This window comes from Lemur catta, chromosome 9 (assembly GCF_020740605.2).
Source record: "Lemur catta isolate mLemCat1 chromosome 9, mLemCat1.pri, whole genome shotgun sequence".
NCBI classification, from domain to species: domain Eukaryota; kingdom Metazoa; phylum Chordata; class Mammalia; order Primates; family Lemuridae; genus Lemur; species Lemur catta.
Window position 1 is genome coordinate 5,344,062 of NC_059136.1, and position 13,055 is coordinate 5,357,116.

Below are 13,055 nucleotides of genomic sequence, written 5' to 3' on the forward strand. Positions count from 1 at the left end.
TAAGTTTGAAAGAGTGAGATGTGGCACTGTGTTGGGGAGCGTCTGGGTAGGTCCTTAGAATAAGCCTGATGGAAATGGGGGTTCGGGGGACACTAACAGAACCTTCAGTAAACTCAGTAATTCTGAGGGGCCCATCCAAGACTCCAGACAAATGAAATGCTACACATTCAGGAAGTCTCAGTGAAAAAACTCAAATATTAAACTGTATTCAAACTCATATAGAGACTATCAAGTTCTAGGCCCTGTTTCACTGAGAGAATACAGAGATAAATAAAACAACACCAACTTTGAAAGGAGCTCCCAGTATAGGAAGAACAGATCTATTCTCGTGACGTGATAAAAGATACCTTCAAATATTAGCACACACTAACTCTGTTTAGGCGGGCAAGGAAGGCCTCGTGGAGAATACGATATTTGGGCTAGGTACTTATGCATGAGCAGGACCTCACCTGGATGGAGTGTGGGGGGAGACTGAACAATAAGTTAGAACACTGATTTACATCCTAAAAGAAACAGAGCTAGAGCATAGAGTACTAGTAAAATACTACAATTCTTCTTTTATTGGATTCCAAAACACAGTTTTCTGACTGATTTTCAAGACTTTGTAAATAATTAAGGTACAGTTGGTTCTACTACAATATAAATTTTCTGTAATACAGATAGCCTGCACACCAGTGGTGAATAAGGTAATGACATCAGTACAAAACATGATGTTTTGGTTGATATGTGACTACTCCTTATGTGCTAATACTTTATACCACCAAGTAGCAGCCACTGCACTCGAAGTGCACTAATACAGCTAAATACAACAAACCAGAGTAACACAGTACCGTACACTAAGCCCTTTCAACCCATGGCTCCCTGGCTGTCTGACCATGTGCTCTTTCTTGAAAGTACTTACTATGCAGTTCTTTACCTTTGTCATTGGCCCTTGTCTCCATAATACCATACATAACTGCAACCCTTCCTGTCACCCCTTTCCGTCATGCCATCTTCACCTTTCTTTTTAAAGGATAAAGTATATTTATTATGGAGTTTACTATGAATTTAACGTGTCTTTTTAATTGAACTAGAATTTTTATTAGGATTGCTATTAGTTTTTGCTACTACCTAAGATTTTGAGAAGTACCTACTCTAGTTTTCTCAAAGCTATTATTTTTGGTGTAAGATTTTGTAGAATTTTTTAAACAAAAGAAACCTCACATCCCATTATAGCATAAATGCCTGTAATTGCATTTGCTATGTCACATCCCAAAATTCAGACAAGGGCAGTAAAGGTCTATGAGAATAAATATGATGGTTTCTTCCCAAGTCATTGTATGTTGGATTAGGGAAGAAAGGCTAGAAATACTTCTACCCTCTTCAGGCCTCCAAGTCTCAAGCCTACATCTGTATGGAGAAAGAGCCCCTCACACTCAGAGGTACCCACAGCTCCTTCAGCAGGGGTCAGGAGGGAGCCCCCATACTCAGAATCTGGCCAACCTTCCACTGGCCTCTGGCAGGGCTTTAGAAAAGCCCTAGACCCTTGGAGTAAGATGCCCTCCCTCTAGTCTCCACAACTGCATAGGCAGGAGTGGGGGTGGGACAAACACCCACCCTTCCTACCCCTCAAAACTCACAGGTTCAGCACCATTAAGCTGCCTTGAAACCACTAGGCACTAATCTCACGCTCCCCTGGTTTTGCCTGTCGCATGAAGCCCTAGACTCCCAGGTCAGTCCTGTGTGTTCACTCAAATCCCCTCACTGCTCCTTCCACCTCTTACTCTGTCCCCACAGCCCAGCCCTTTCCACACGTAAAACCCCCTGCTTTGCCCTCTGGAACTCACTGACCCTCATCGGCAAATCCCCTGTCTCCTCAATTCCATCTCTTCCTCCCCTGCACACGCTGCTTCCCCTGCAGCGCTCTAGAAAGCTGGCTGTCCCCTGCCATGGCCCTCTTCCACTTGGCCCTGAGGCGGGTTGGTATCCTCCTTGCCCTTCCCGACCATTCTCCCTCTATCTGCTGAAAACGACGAAAACCCAGCTTTGATTCTCACATCAACAGACTACTCTTGTAGTCATCTAACAAGCCTGGATCATTCCCGCTCCTTCTTCACAGGCTTTTTTAGCTCCTGACTCACTGTCACCCTCTCCAGTACTACTCAGTCTAATTCTGGGTGAGTTCAACACCCACATCTAGACTACCAATGCTCTGGCCTCCCGGCCCCTTGCATTCTTTCTCTCTGTTGCTTTAGGGCTTGGCCCACCTCAGCCACTCTCTCCCCTGGTCACTGCCCTCTGTACTCTCAACTCCAAGCACCCCGCTCTGACCAACTCTGCCCCCTTTTTAGCTCTCTCTATTTAGAACACTGGCTCCCACAATCCTTAGACCCCTAGAATCCATTGATCTGATCACCCTTTCTCTGTCCTTCTGTTGTCCTCACTTCCTTCCTTCCCCTGCCTGGTTCTGTGGCCAATTCCTGTAATCTCTTCCTGCTCACCCCTTTGAACCCCTGGCCCCTCTCTGGCTTCACCATGATAATTGGCAAAATCCCACCACTGGTTAACCCAGCTCTGCCTACCCTGTACCTGTGCCAGCAGGTGGACATGGCTGAAGGCAAACAAGCATGCAGAGGGGTTTCATTACACCTTCATTACCAGTTGGCAACTTTCCTCCATTTCCTACGTCCTTCACCCCCTCACTCACCACCTCCTCCTCCTGCCCTATCCCCAACCTCCAGCAGTCCCTTAAATCTTCATTTTCAGCTGACGACTTTGCTTCCTAGCTCACTGCAAAAACAGAAGCAGTCGGAAGAGAACCCCAGAAATTCACCACCCAGCACTCACCTCCCAGCACCCCGGCCCACGTATTTCTGCCTTCCCTCCAGTTGTCACGGATAGGCTGTATGTGTTCCTAAGATCAATCTCTCCACTTGTATGTTCTCAAAGGCCTCTTACCAATGATTCTTCTCTTCCCTTGCATCAATTTTTACCTTGCCACGTAGCACGCAAGCATGCTATCATTTCTAAAAATCAAAAACAAAAACCTTGACCCCACCTCTTTGTCTAGCCACTGTGTCTATTACTCTAATCTATTTTACATCAAAACTTCTCCAAAGAATTGTCTGCACTTGCTGTTTTCCTCTTCTCAGTCTCTCCTGAGCCTACTCCCACTCACGTTTCCACCCTCACAATCTCACCAAAACTGGTATTAAGATCATCTGTAACCTCCACATTGCTCAGCTGAATGTCAACTCTCAGATGTCATCTTCCTTGACCTATCAGTAGCAAATAACCCAGTCGAGCACTTTTTCTCTTCACTTGGCTTCCAGGGCAGCACACTCTGGGTTTTCTTTTACCTCATAGACTGCTCTTTTGTCTCCTTTGCTGGTTTTTCTCCTCATCTCCCAGACTGTTTAACATTAGACTACCAGGGTTCAGTCCTTGGTCTCCGTCTCTTCTCCATCTACCCTTAACCCTGTGTGATCCTAACCCATCTCATCTTTAAACTTCACTGACAACTCTCACCATCTCCAGTCCAGACAAATCTCCCAAATCCAAACATGCGTAGCAGATGCCCTCTTAATACCGCATTTGGATGTTGAACAGACAACTCAGACTTAACATGTCCAAGACGAACCCCTCGTCCTCACCCCCCTGCCCCCCGGCCCTTGCTTCTCCCACAGCCTCCCACATCTCAGAAGGCAACATCTTTCTACTAGTTGCCTAGGCCAAAAATCTCTGGAGTCATTTTCAACTTCCCTATAGCTCATATCACACATTCAGTCCAAGGGCCAATTCTTTTGGCTTTTCCTTCAAAATATATCCAAAAGCTCCAACTACTTCTAACCACCTGCATTGTTCCCACCATCTCTCGTCTGGATTATTGCAACATTTCTGACTGGTCTCCCGTTTCTATCCTTGCCTCTCTATAGTCAGTTCTCAACCCAGCAGCCAGAGTAATGTCGTTAAAACACAAGTCAGAGTGTGTCACTGTAGAAAACCCCCAAAGCCTTCCTCTCTCACGCACAGTAAAAGCCACAGTCTTTTCAGTGGCCTCTAAAGCCCTCCCAATTTGGTCTGCTGCTGGCTGTCTGACCTCACCCCCTCCTACTCTCCCTTGGTTCCTTCCAACTCAGCCACAGGCTTCCCTGCTGCTCCTTAACACGCCAGACACACACCCTTTTGAACCTGGGCACTTGCTGGTGCCTCTACCAGCAACTTCCTCCATCACTTCCTTCAAGCCTCTGCTTCACCAAGGCCTTCCCTGACCAACCACCTTCCCACCCTAACACTCCTCATTCCTTTCTTCCTGATTTACTACTATAGCACTTTGTCTCTTTCAAATAACCTATATAATTTTCCATATTTAGTTTATTGTTTTGTCTCCTCTGACTGGATGGTAAGCTCCATGGGAAGAGATCTTTGTTTATTTTGTTCCCTGATGTATTCCCACTACCTAGAACAGTGCCTGACATGTAGTAGGTACTCAATAAATCTGTTGAATAAATGAAGACGTATCAAGCTGATTATATATATTTAAACCTACCTGGCATAAATAAGGTTTGTATCATATTAGTAACAATGCAATGAATTGCAAGGTAGATGGAATCACTACAGTTTTACATGCAATCATTATTAAATATATTAAAAACCAGGTGTCACCTTATGACTTTGATTTCAAACTGGTTTCATACAGCCTTCAGCCTCTTCAGAATTTCTGTAAATAATGATGATTTAAACTGCCTGAAGTATTATTGTTTGCTTTTATCTGCCTTAGAACATATTGGAGTTCTACTAAGTGCATGGTAGGAAAAAAGTTCTGATGCTAGAAGAGGCTGCAAACCACCCTAGACTACATGAGTTACTGGTTCAGAAGCTTACCAGCAGTAGCAGGATCTTCAAGTGAATTATCAATCTGATTTAATACACAATCCACAACATCTGAGAAAAGGGAAGCTGTATCCTGGGGGCCCTGGGCCACAATCGCTTGGAAAAAATGTCTTTGAAAGTCAGCCTCCTTGGTGCGGAACACAGTGAGAACCATAGCGTTGGCAGACAGCGGGGAAATAACACCAGTGATGGGGGGCCAGCCGTCACCAGGGTCCACATCGGCAACCTACATGAGAAGTTCTAATTAGTTGAGAATATTGTTGTCAATATGCTCTCCTGAAAAAGAATGTAGCTTAGTAAAAGACAGAGTAACAGTTTTCTAATGATTATTAACATAAAGAGAAAATCGTGGAAAAGATAGGCTTGATGGTTACTAGAGGTAGAAGAGAATTTACTAATCATACAGTCCCAATCTTTCGATTTACAAATAAGAAAAACCTCACGTTACCAGGAATATTTTTGAAGCTCTTATTATGTGCTCTCTGAATCCTCACAACCAGTCTGAGGTAAAAATTATTATTATCTCAATTTTACAGAGAAGGGATGGAGGAGGAGGAAGAAGCAACCTATTTAAGGCCACCCAGTTAGTAAGGGAAGAGGCCATGCACTTAACCATGAGGCAATATTATCATTTAAGGGATTTATCCAGAACATACAGTGGGCAGGAGAGCTGAGGCTAATCCAGATCACTGACTCTCCAATCCAAGCACTTTCCATCAGAGCACACAACTCCTAGACAGCATAGGTTCAATGACTACCCCGTTTTTCTCTAGAATGTTTCACAATGTGATCCAGAATAGAGATGCCCCCTGAGATTATGAAGGCAAAGACAAAGGAAGGCAAAGAATTTGCTGGTAGTTTATAGTAACTTTAACACTTACATAAAGGTAATAAATATATAACAGAACATTTAAAAAATAACAAGAAATCATTCATCACTTCACTGTCCTAATACAACCACTCCATCTGGTAAACTGCTTTTTTCCCTATGTGAATATAATTTAACTTAATTGGATTCTGAGTACATGCAATTTTATAAATGGTTTCTTCACTAAAGACCACTGTTTGCCATGATGCTACAATGTCGACAGTATTACTTGCAAAAACATCATCAGTTTTACTGAGACTATATTATTAGGGCATTCCTTGGCATTTTATAAACACTTATTTCACTTTCCTAGTGTGCTATTAGACAAGAATAACACCATGTAGAGGATACCTACCAGATGTAACTCTTCAGCAGTCAGCCTGCTTACCAGCTGCTGAAATAACAGCTTTTGAGTTGACGTGTTCTCCTCTGGACTTTGTAACATCCAGCTGTCAGTCCCCAAAGTGCTGCTCATCGGGAGAGACCACTGGGCTGCTGAGCCTTTTAGAAAAATTCTGACTGGTTTCTGAAAATGTCTCTGATGCATGGCCAAGGGCTCTAGGGTGACTGTCCATGTTTCTTGAATCTCTTTGCCTGTTAGAAATAAAGAATATTAAAATTCTAACAGAAGAAATAGTTACTATAAAGAGATTTAATAGTCTAAGAAGGAAAAAAAGCAGATTGCCAGTTGAGGTATTGTCATTTAGTTCACAGTTCAACCCTTATTCTACTGCCAGCAGGCTAGTTATCACAGCAAGTTCGTTTAGTTCTAGAGGAAAAGCTGTAAACAAATGGAATTACAAGGGCAAGGCATGATGTCAGAACTTGTCAATAATTATGGCTTAGAAACAAGTACTCAAGCAATACTTACTACTTGTAAGAAAGAAGACACCACTCCTTAAACCCATCAAATACAGTGCATCATATCTTACAAGGAGTTTAAATTCTAAAGACTGTGTATGAAGAAATTGCTGAAATAAAACTACTCTTGAAAATCCCTTAAGCTGCACATAATGTACAATATAGTTTTATGTATATAACTCTACGCAGTATTTCTGTGTGAATATATAATGTATTCAGAAATGAGATGCACCATATAACGAATCACATGGTGAAGCAAATTTACAAAGATTCCAACATGCTGGCTTTTCCTGGTAACACACATCATTTTCGTGGTCTGTAGGCTTATTTTTTCTCTTAGTCAATCACTGTTTCTCTGCAGTCTTCACCTTATCAATCTCTTCTACAAGGCAATTAAATCTTACCACCCATGTGCTTGGGCACCTGAACAATGTTACTCTTCTTTGGAAATAGCTGGGAAACTCTTTAAAATCATTCACTGTTCTTTTTGTGCATGGGCTGGCAGTTGTACTGTATTAGAGTTCAAACTTTTCCTGTGGTATCTCTAATTTTGCTTAGACATCTTTTAATTCTTTCCATTACAACCATTCATTGAATGCCTAGGCTGTGGGATATGCCAAAGAAGTTAAAAGCATGGACCTGTCTTGAAGAAATTAATGTAATTGAGATATTAAAAAAAAACCCAAATATTATTTGCTTACCTTCAACAGGGAGAAATAATGTTCCTTCTATCTGTGGAAACAAGGCTTCATACCCAGGAGAATTATAGAGCAAGCGGTTTAAAGTGGCCTCAGTTGGCAGAGTTGAAATCCACGGACAGAAATGAGGTTCACTTGACAGCTTTCTTTCACCCCTGAGCAGTGTTTCTCCAGCTTTAGTAAAATCCCCGCTGAAAGATTCAGATGGCAAGACGGTACCTCCTCCATGGCGGAGCAGTTCACAAACTGTCCAGTACCCAAGGTGGTCTAGGGACTCCCATAACTAAAATAAAAATGACAAAGAACCTCAGGTTATTATAAATTAGGCATTCATAAATAAAGCTAAAGGAAATCAGGAGAAAGTAAAGTTGATACCAACATTAAAGGATCAAATCATATTAATAAAATTAATGTATTGGTTAAGCTGAATACAAATAATGGCCAGCATCCAGTAACTGTACAACCCCAAACATAATAAGTACATAATATGCCTTCAAGAAAGCATTCATTTAGTGAAAATAGCACCTCATTTATATTTTCGGTCAAGGAACAGAAGTGATGCAAATCACTGGGTATTAATCATAAAACATTAGAGTCAGAAGGAACACAAAACCATTATACACTAATAAAAATAATTCTGATCTACACAACATAACACAACAATGGCCAGGTGTCATGGGAGTGAGGCAGAAGCACCTCCCCCAGATAGTGACCATCGCTTTGACTTGCCTACCCACAGGTCTGTGCAGGGACCAAACAGGTCGTCTCTGTTCTATCTTCACTGTTTTAACTAAAACCCTCATCATCTTTCTCCACATTGCCTTAAGTATTCTTCCAAATCACATATCTGATCATGCTACTCTCTAAAGACTTTCAAAGGCCTCCAGGATAAAGTACCTCATTAGTATAATCATAAAGCCCTTCAAAACAGACCCTAAACAACCTTTTGGAACACACTGTCTTCTATTTCCCTCACTTATCCCTACCTTCTACTCACACTGAACCCTTTGCCATTTCCTCAACAGGCCACATTTTATAATGCTTCCATGTTTTTGCTGATTTTATTTCCTGTGGCTCCTCTTCCTTCTTCACCAATTGAATGCTTATGATAAATATACTTTTGTATTTAGCTCAAATTCTGCTTTTTTTGGGTAAAAGCTCTGCCTCCTTCACATATAGCTGAATCTTCAGCCAACCTTCTTTCAACAAACTTTTGTTGAGCAACCTCTGTGCACCATGGCTAGGATCTTAAAGTCAGAAGTGGGGTAAATGAAACAATTGAGTAGCTTATGATCAGCATTTATAAAGAACAGAAAAGAAAACATCAGAGCATAAAAGAAAATATCACATGTAACAAAGATAAACAATGTTTGTTGTGAAACTTTTGCTTCAGTTATACATACCAACCTACAATAGATTAATCAATTACTTAGTATTTGCTGTTACCACCCATGTTTCCGTGCCTGTGTTCACTGCTATGGGGGAGAACAGTAAGCTAGTTCAGAGGCCATAGATGCTCATTAGGATTTTCTGCCAAAGGGACACAAAAAAATTTGTTGAAATGGTTTCAACCAGAGGACCAGCCAGGAAAACAAAACAAACCTGCTTATTAAATGAAAAGTTAAGCTCAAACTTTAATAAAAGGTAAAAAGGTCATTAACTTCTGATGAAAAAGTAATAAATGTATGTCTTAAACAGTTTTCTGTTATCACAGAATACCTGAAACTGGGTAATTTATAATGAAAAGGAATTTATTTCTTACAGTCAGGGAGGCTGAGAAGTCCAAGGTCAGGGGGCCACACCTGGTGAGGGCCTTCTCACTGGAGGGGACTCTTTACAGAGTCCCAAGGTGGTGCAGGGCTTCACATGGTGAGGGGGCTGAGCTCAGGTTGTCTTCTTCTTATAAAGCCATTAATCCATAAACCCATTAATCTATGAACGGATGAATCCATTCATGAGGGCAGAGGGCAGAGCCCTCATGCCCTAATCACCTCTTAAAGGCCCTACCTCTCAATACTGCCACATTGGGGATTAAATTTCAACATGAGTTTTGGAATGGACAAATTTAAGCCATAGCAATGTACACGATAACCAAATACAAAGAGTATACTATATGTAGAACATGGTTACGTTTTTCATTGGTATGCATATTACAGGGTAAGTGACAGACACGTCCTAGTTGAGATTTCACATTTGGGAATCTGTAGATGTCCACCAGACTATAAGCTCCAAGAGAGCAGGGACCACATCTGTTTAGTTCCCTAATAGTATACTCAGCCCCCAGCATAGCTGGCAAGTATATAACAAACATGTGTTGAATAAAATCAACAGCAAAATTGAAAATATGTCAGGTGTCTCCTATCCTCCATTTTATCCTGCATCTTTGCAAATGTTTTGTGTGCATGGATCCCTCCACCTCCAATCTGAATCCTGGTTCTGTTTCTCCCAGTTCTCCTTTCCAGACTGTGAGCTCCCCAAGACAGGATCTGGATTTTATCTCCCTTCCTCTCTCCACTCTTGTACTGAGAGCTCCCCAAACGACAGAGCCTAAATCTTCCTTTTGCTTCCACAGTGTGGCTGGGCAGAGGCTTTTGAATAGGAAAAGATAGCTCTTTAGTGGAAGAAAATTTCAGAAAAGCTTAAGATTACCTGATGGGCATTTTCTTAGGAGAAACAACATGCAGATATGAGAAGAAAAGCCTCAGATAGTGGTATGCCAGACCTGGAAGGGACTTTAAAAAGATCCAGTCAACCCACTCATTTCAATGGTATTCCAAAAAGAGAGCAAGAGACAAAAAGGAGAGAGAAAAACAATCTCCAAGCCCCATTTGCAAAGACTTATAGCCAGTATTTGATATAATACAATTCCAGAATAAAATCTTTGATGTGATTTGATATCAGTATATCAGTTATCTCAAGTTGAGAACTTATGTGCTGTGTATTGTGTCTAGCACTTGATTTACTGCCTTAATAGATTTTAATTTCTAGGACTCTTCCTCATCAAATGTTTACCATCCCCTTGAACACATTTTGTCCTTTCCTTTTCTTCTTTGACAAACCACTGCTGCTTTATTTTGCATTTTCCATGCTTTTTTTGGGCTTTCTTTGTATGTGAAGGCACGTTGGAAATTTTAACATACTGTATCATTATTTAAGTGCCTGCTAATTTTCCACCTGTAATCTTGCAATTTAACCCACTCCTGGGTTAGTGACATGTTATTTCCATTAAGTAGAATCACATCTTTCACCTGGGTAAACCACTCTCCAAATCCTTTCCATTAATTAGAACAAAATCCACACTTAGGACGTTGGCCCCTATAGGGCCCTCTCATACTGCTCTCCACCTTGTCTTTTTGTTTCTGAAACAAACTAAGCTCATTTTTAGCTCAAATCCTTACACCTGCTCTTCTCTTTGCCTAGAATGTTCTTTCCCAACCTTCATGTTCCTCTGCTCACAAAGGCCTTCCCTGACTACCACCATATATACAATAACCACTTCCTTCTACCTCATCCTGTCACCCAGCTTTATTTTCTTCAGAGCACGATTTGAAATAATATCACTTACTTATCTAATATTATCTTCCTCACCAGAAGGGTAAACTCCACATCAGCTACCATACCCCCAGCAGCTAAAACAGTGGAGTAGTACTCAATGTTAGTAGCTTCTCAATGAATATGTTAACTAAATGAAGTGATGTGAAGAAAACTATGAAAGTAAAAATACATACTTATCATAGCACTTAACAGGAGCAGGGGGCCTCGATGAAAATCCACATTAACCATTTAAGACTTGAAGTTTGTAAGCATGTATTCATTTGGTCAGGAAATATTTACCCAGTACCTACAGTGTTCAATGTACACCTGTGAGGGATACAGAGACGTGTTAAGACCTGGTGCCTGCCTTTGAGGTACGTGTAGACCAAATAGAAGGTGATAGATGTGCACAAACTGGAACATAATGGAGAAAAAAATGCCACAGAAAAGTACATGGAAATCAGAGGCTGAACTGAGTAGTTGTCATCTGGGCAAAGCCTTAAAGGATGAGTGAGGTTTAGACTGGCCTAGAACAGTGAGAACTGTTGTTCAGGCAGACTGAACGGCACAAGCTAAGACAAAACAAGCGGTCAAGCCCTGTTGATTATCCAGACTAGGCTTTAATATGCTAGAATATATGTCGTGGGTAGGAAAATAAAGTCTGGGAAGGCAGGTAGGGGCCAAATTGTGAAGAAACTTAAATGCTTGGTAGGTAGTGAGGAACCACTCATTTTGTTGTGAAAACTGTCCCTGTCTTTTGTGACCGCAGTACTTTCCTTCTGAAGGGAGACATGGTCACGTTAGCTTAATTCTGGGTCTGCTGGCTGCTCTGCGGACGCTGCCAAGTTCCGGTTAGCAAGGAGAGCACCGTGCGCCACATCTGAGAGAACTATCACCTTACCTGAGACCGTTCAGTGGTATCCACCCAGTACAAGGTGATTTTTCGGGCGATCATGACTTCCTGGACTCTCTTGGGCAACAACTTCTCCATCACCTGCTTGGGGGTAGGCGACAGGCGCTGGGTCTGGGCCTCGCACCCAGACACGAACTGCAGCAGCTCCCTCTGCGAATGCGGACAGGGGGCCAGGAGGAAGACGGCATTCACAAAGCCCCCGAGCGCGCTCTCGGCCTCCTTGGCCTCGCTCTCCACGTCCACTAGCCGCCTCCCGCTGCTCCTCAGGATCGGCTTCGTGGGCGACGTGATCTCGGGCCGGTCCCACTGGTAGTCTAGCAGCGTCTCCATCAGGGCGCTGTGCGTGTGGGTGGCCCTGGGCGCTGGGCCGGGCAGGTGGGCGCGATCCTCGAGCCTGGCCTCCAGCTCTTCCTCAAAGTCCTCCCACGAGCGAGCCCCCAGCTCGCGGAAGTCAGACACGCGGGAGGGCCGGCTCCGCGCCCCCTGCGAGTCGAAGAACTTGAAGGCCCAGTGGACCCTGGCTAGGCCGAATCGGCAACTCAGGTAGGTGAGGAGGCGCAGGGCGGCCCGCCGGACCCGGCTGTGGCGAGCGGCGCTGCCCGCGGTGTCCAGCAGCAGCAGTACTTTGTGGCAGGACGCCATGTCTGCCGTGCAGCCGCCCTGGGGCTCCGGTCCCGGTCGGCGCCGCTCTCCCCTAGGCCCTTCCCTCAGGGAACCAGCGCCATTCACTGCTTCCCTCAGGGGCCCCGATCGAAAGGCTCCCGCGCTCTCCAAGAGCTGTTACTATTGGCAAAGCTAGTTCTCAAGGCCAGCTCCTATTGGCCGCTCGCCTTACGTAAGTTACGCGAGCAACTTCCATTTTTGGCGGTGATTGGAAGGACCGTGGCGAAAACCTCAGCTTGATTGGTGGAGGGTGTGACTGTGGGCGGGGCGCTGCGTTGCGGGAGAAACTTAACATTCATTGGCCTGGGCCTTCGTTTTAAAATTTAAAGAGGTGGCGCTTCGGGGCGTGTCAAGAAGTTTCCCCAGTCGGGAGGAGGCCGGCGTTCGGACGAGAGCGCGCAGTCGTGCGTGCGGACTGCGGGGGGGACGTTCTCCAGGACTTTGAGAGCTTAGTACCGGAAGGAAGTTGGAGATGGATTGGATCGAACTGGTTTAGAATCCGCCAGACCGTCTATGGAGTAGAATCCCATGGCGAAGACTTTAATTTTCTGTAAATTTTTAAAAATTATTAAAAAATAAAAAGTTCACTACATTTGCCCCAGTAACTTCTGGGAATTTATCTGAAAAAAATAATCGGGGAGCCAGA

The 13,055-nt window shown here is 43.4% G+C and overlaps 1 protein-coding gene across 3 annotated transcripts in view; it reads right to left on the reverse strand.

Annotated features, from left to right (window-relative positions):
* Positions 1–12,475, reverse strand: part of TICRR (TOPBP1 interacting checkpoint and replication regulator) — a 43,460-nt gene extending 30,985 nt beyond the window's left edge. For all 3 annotated transcript variants that reach the window (XR_006737424.1, XR_006737423.1, XM_045561715.1), the window contains exons 1-4: positions 11,735–12,475; positions 7,303–7,582; positions 6,096–6,334; positions 4,864–5,098 (exon numbers count right to left, since the gene is read on the reverse strand). Coding sequence is in view for 1 of the 3 variants with exons in the window: in XM_045561715.1 (XP_045417671.1) it covers positions 4,864–5,098; positions 6,096–6,334; positions 7,303–7,582; positions 11,735–12,388 (1,408 nt within the window). In the remaining 2 variants the exon portion in view is untranslated. The remainder of the gene's footprint in view (positions 1–4,863; positions 5,099–6,095; positions 6,335–7,302; positions 7,583–11,734) is intronic.
* Positions 12,476–13,055: the final 580 nt, after the last annotated feature.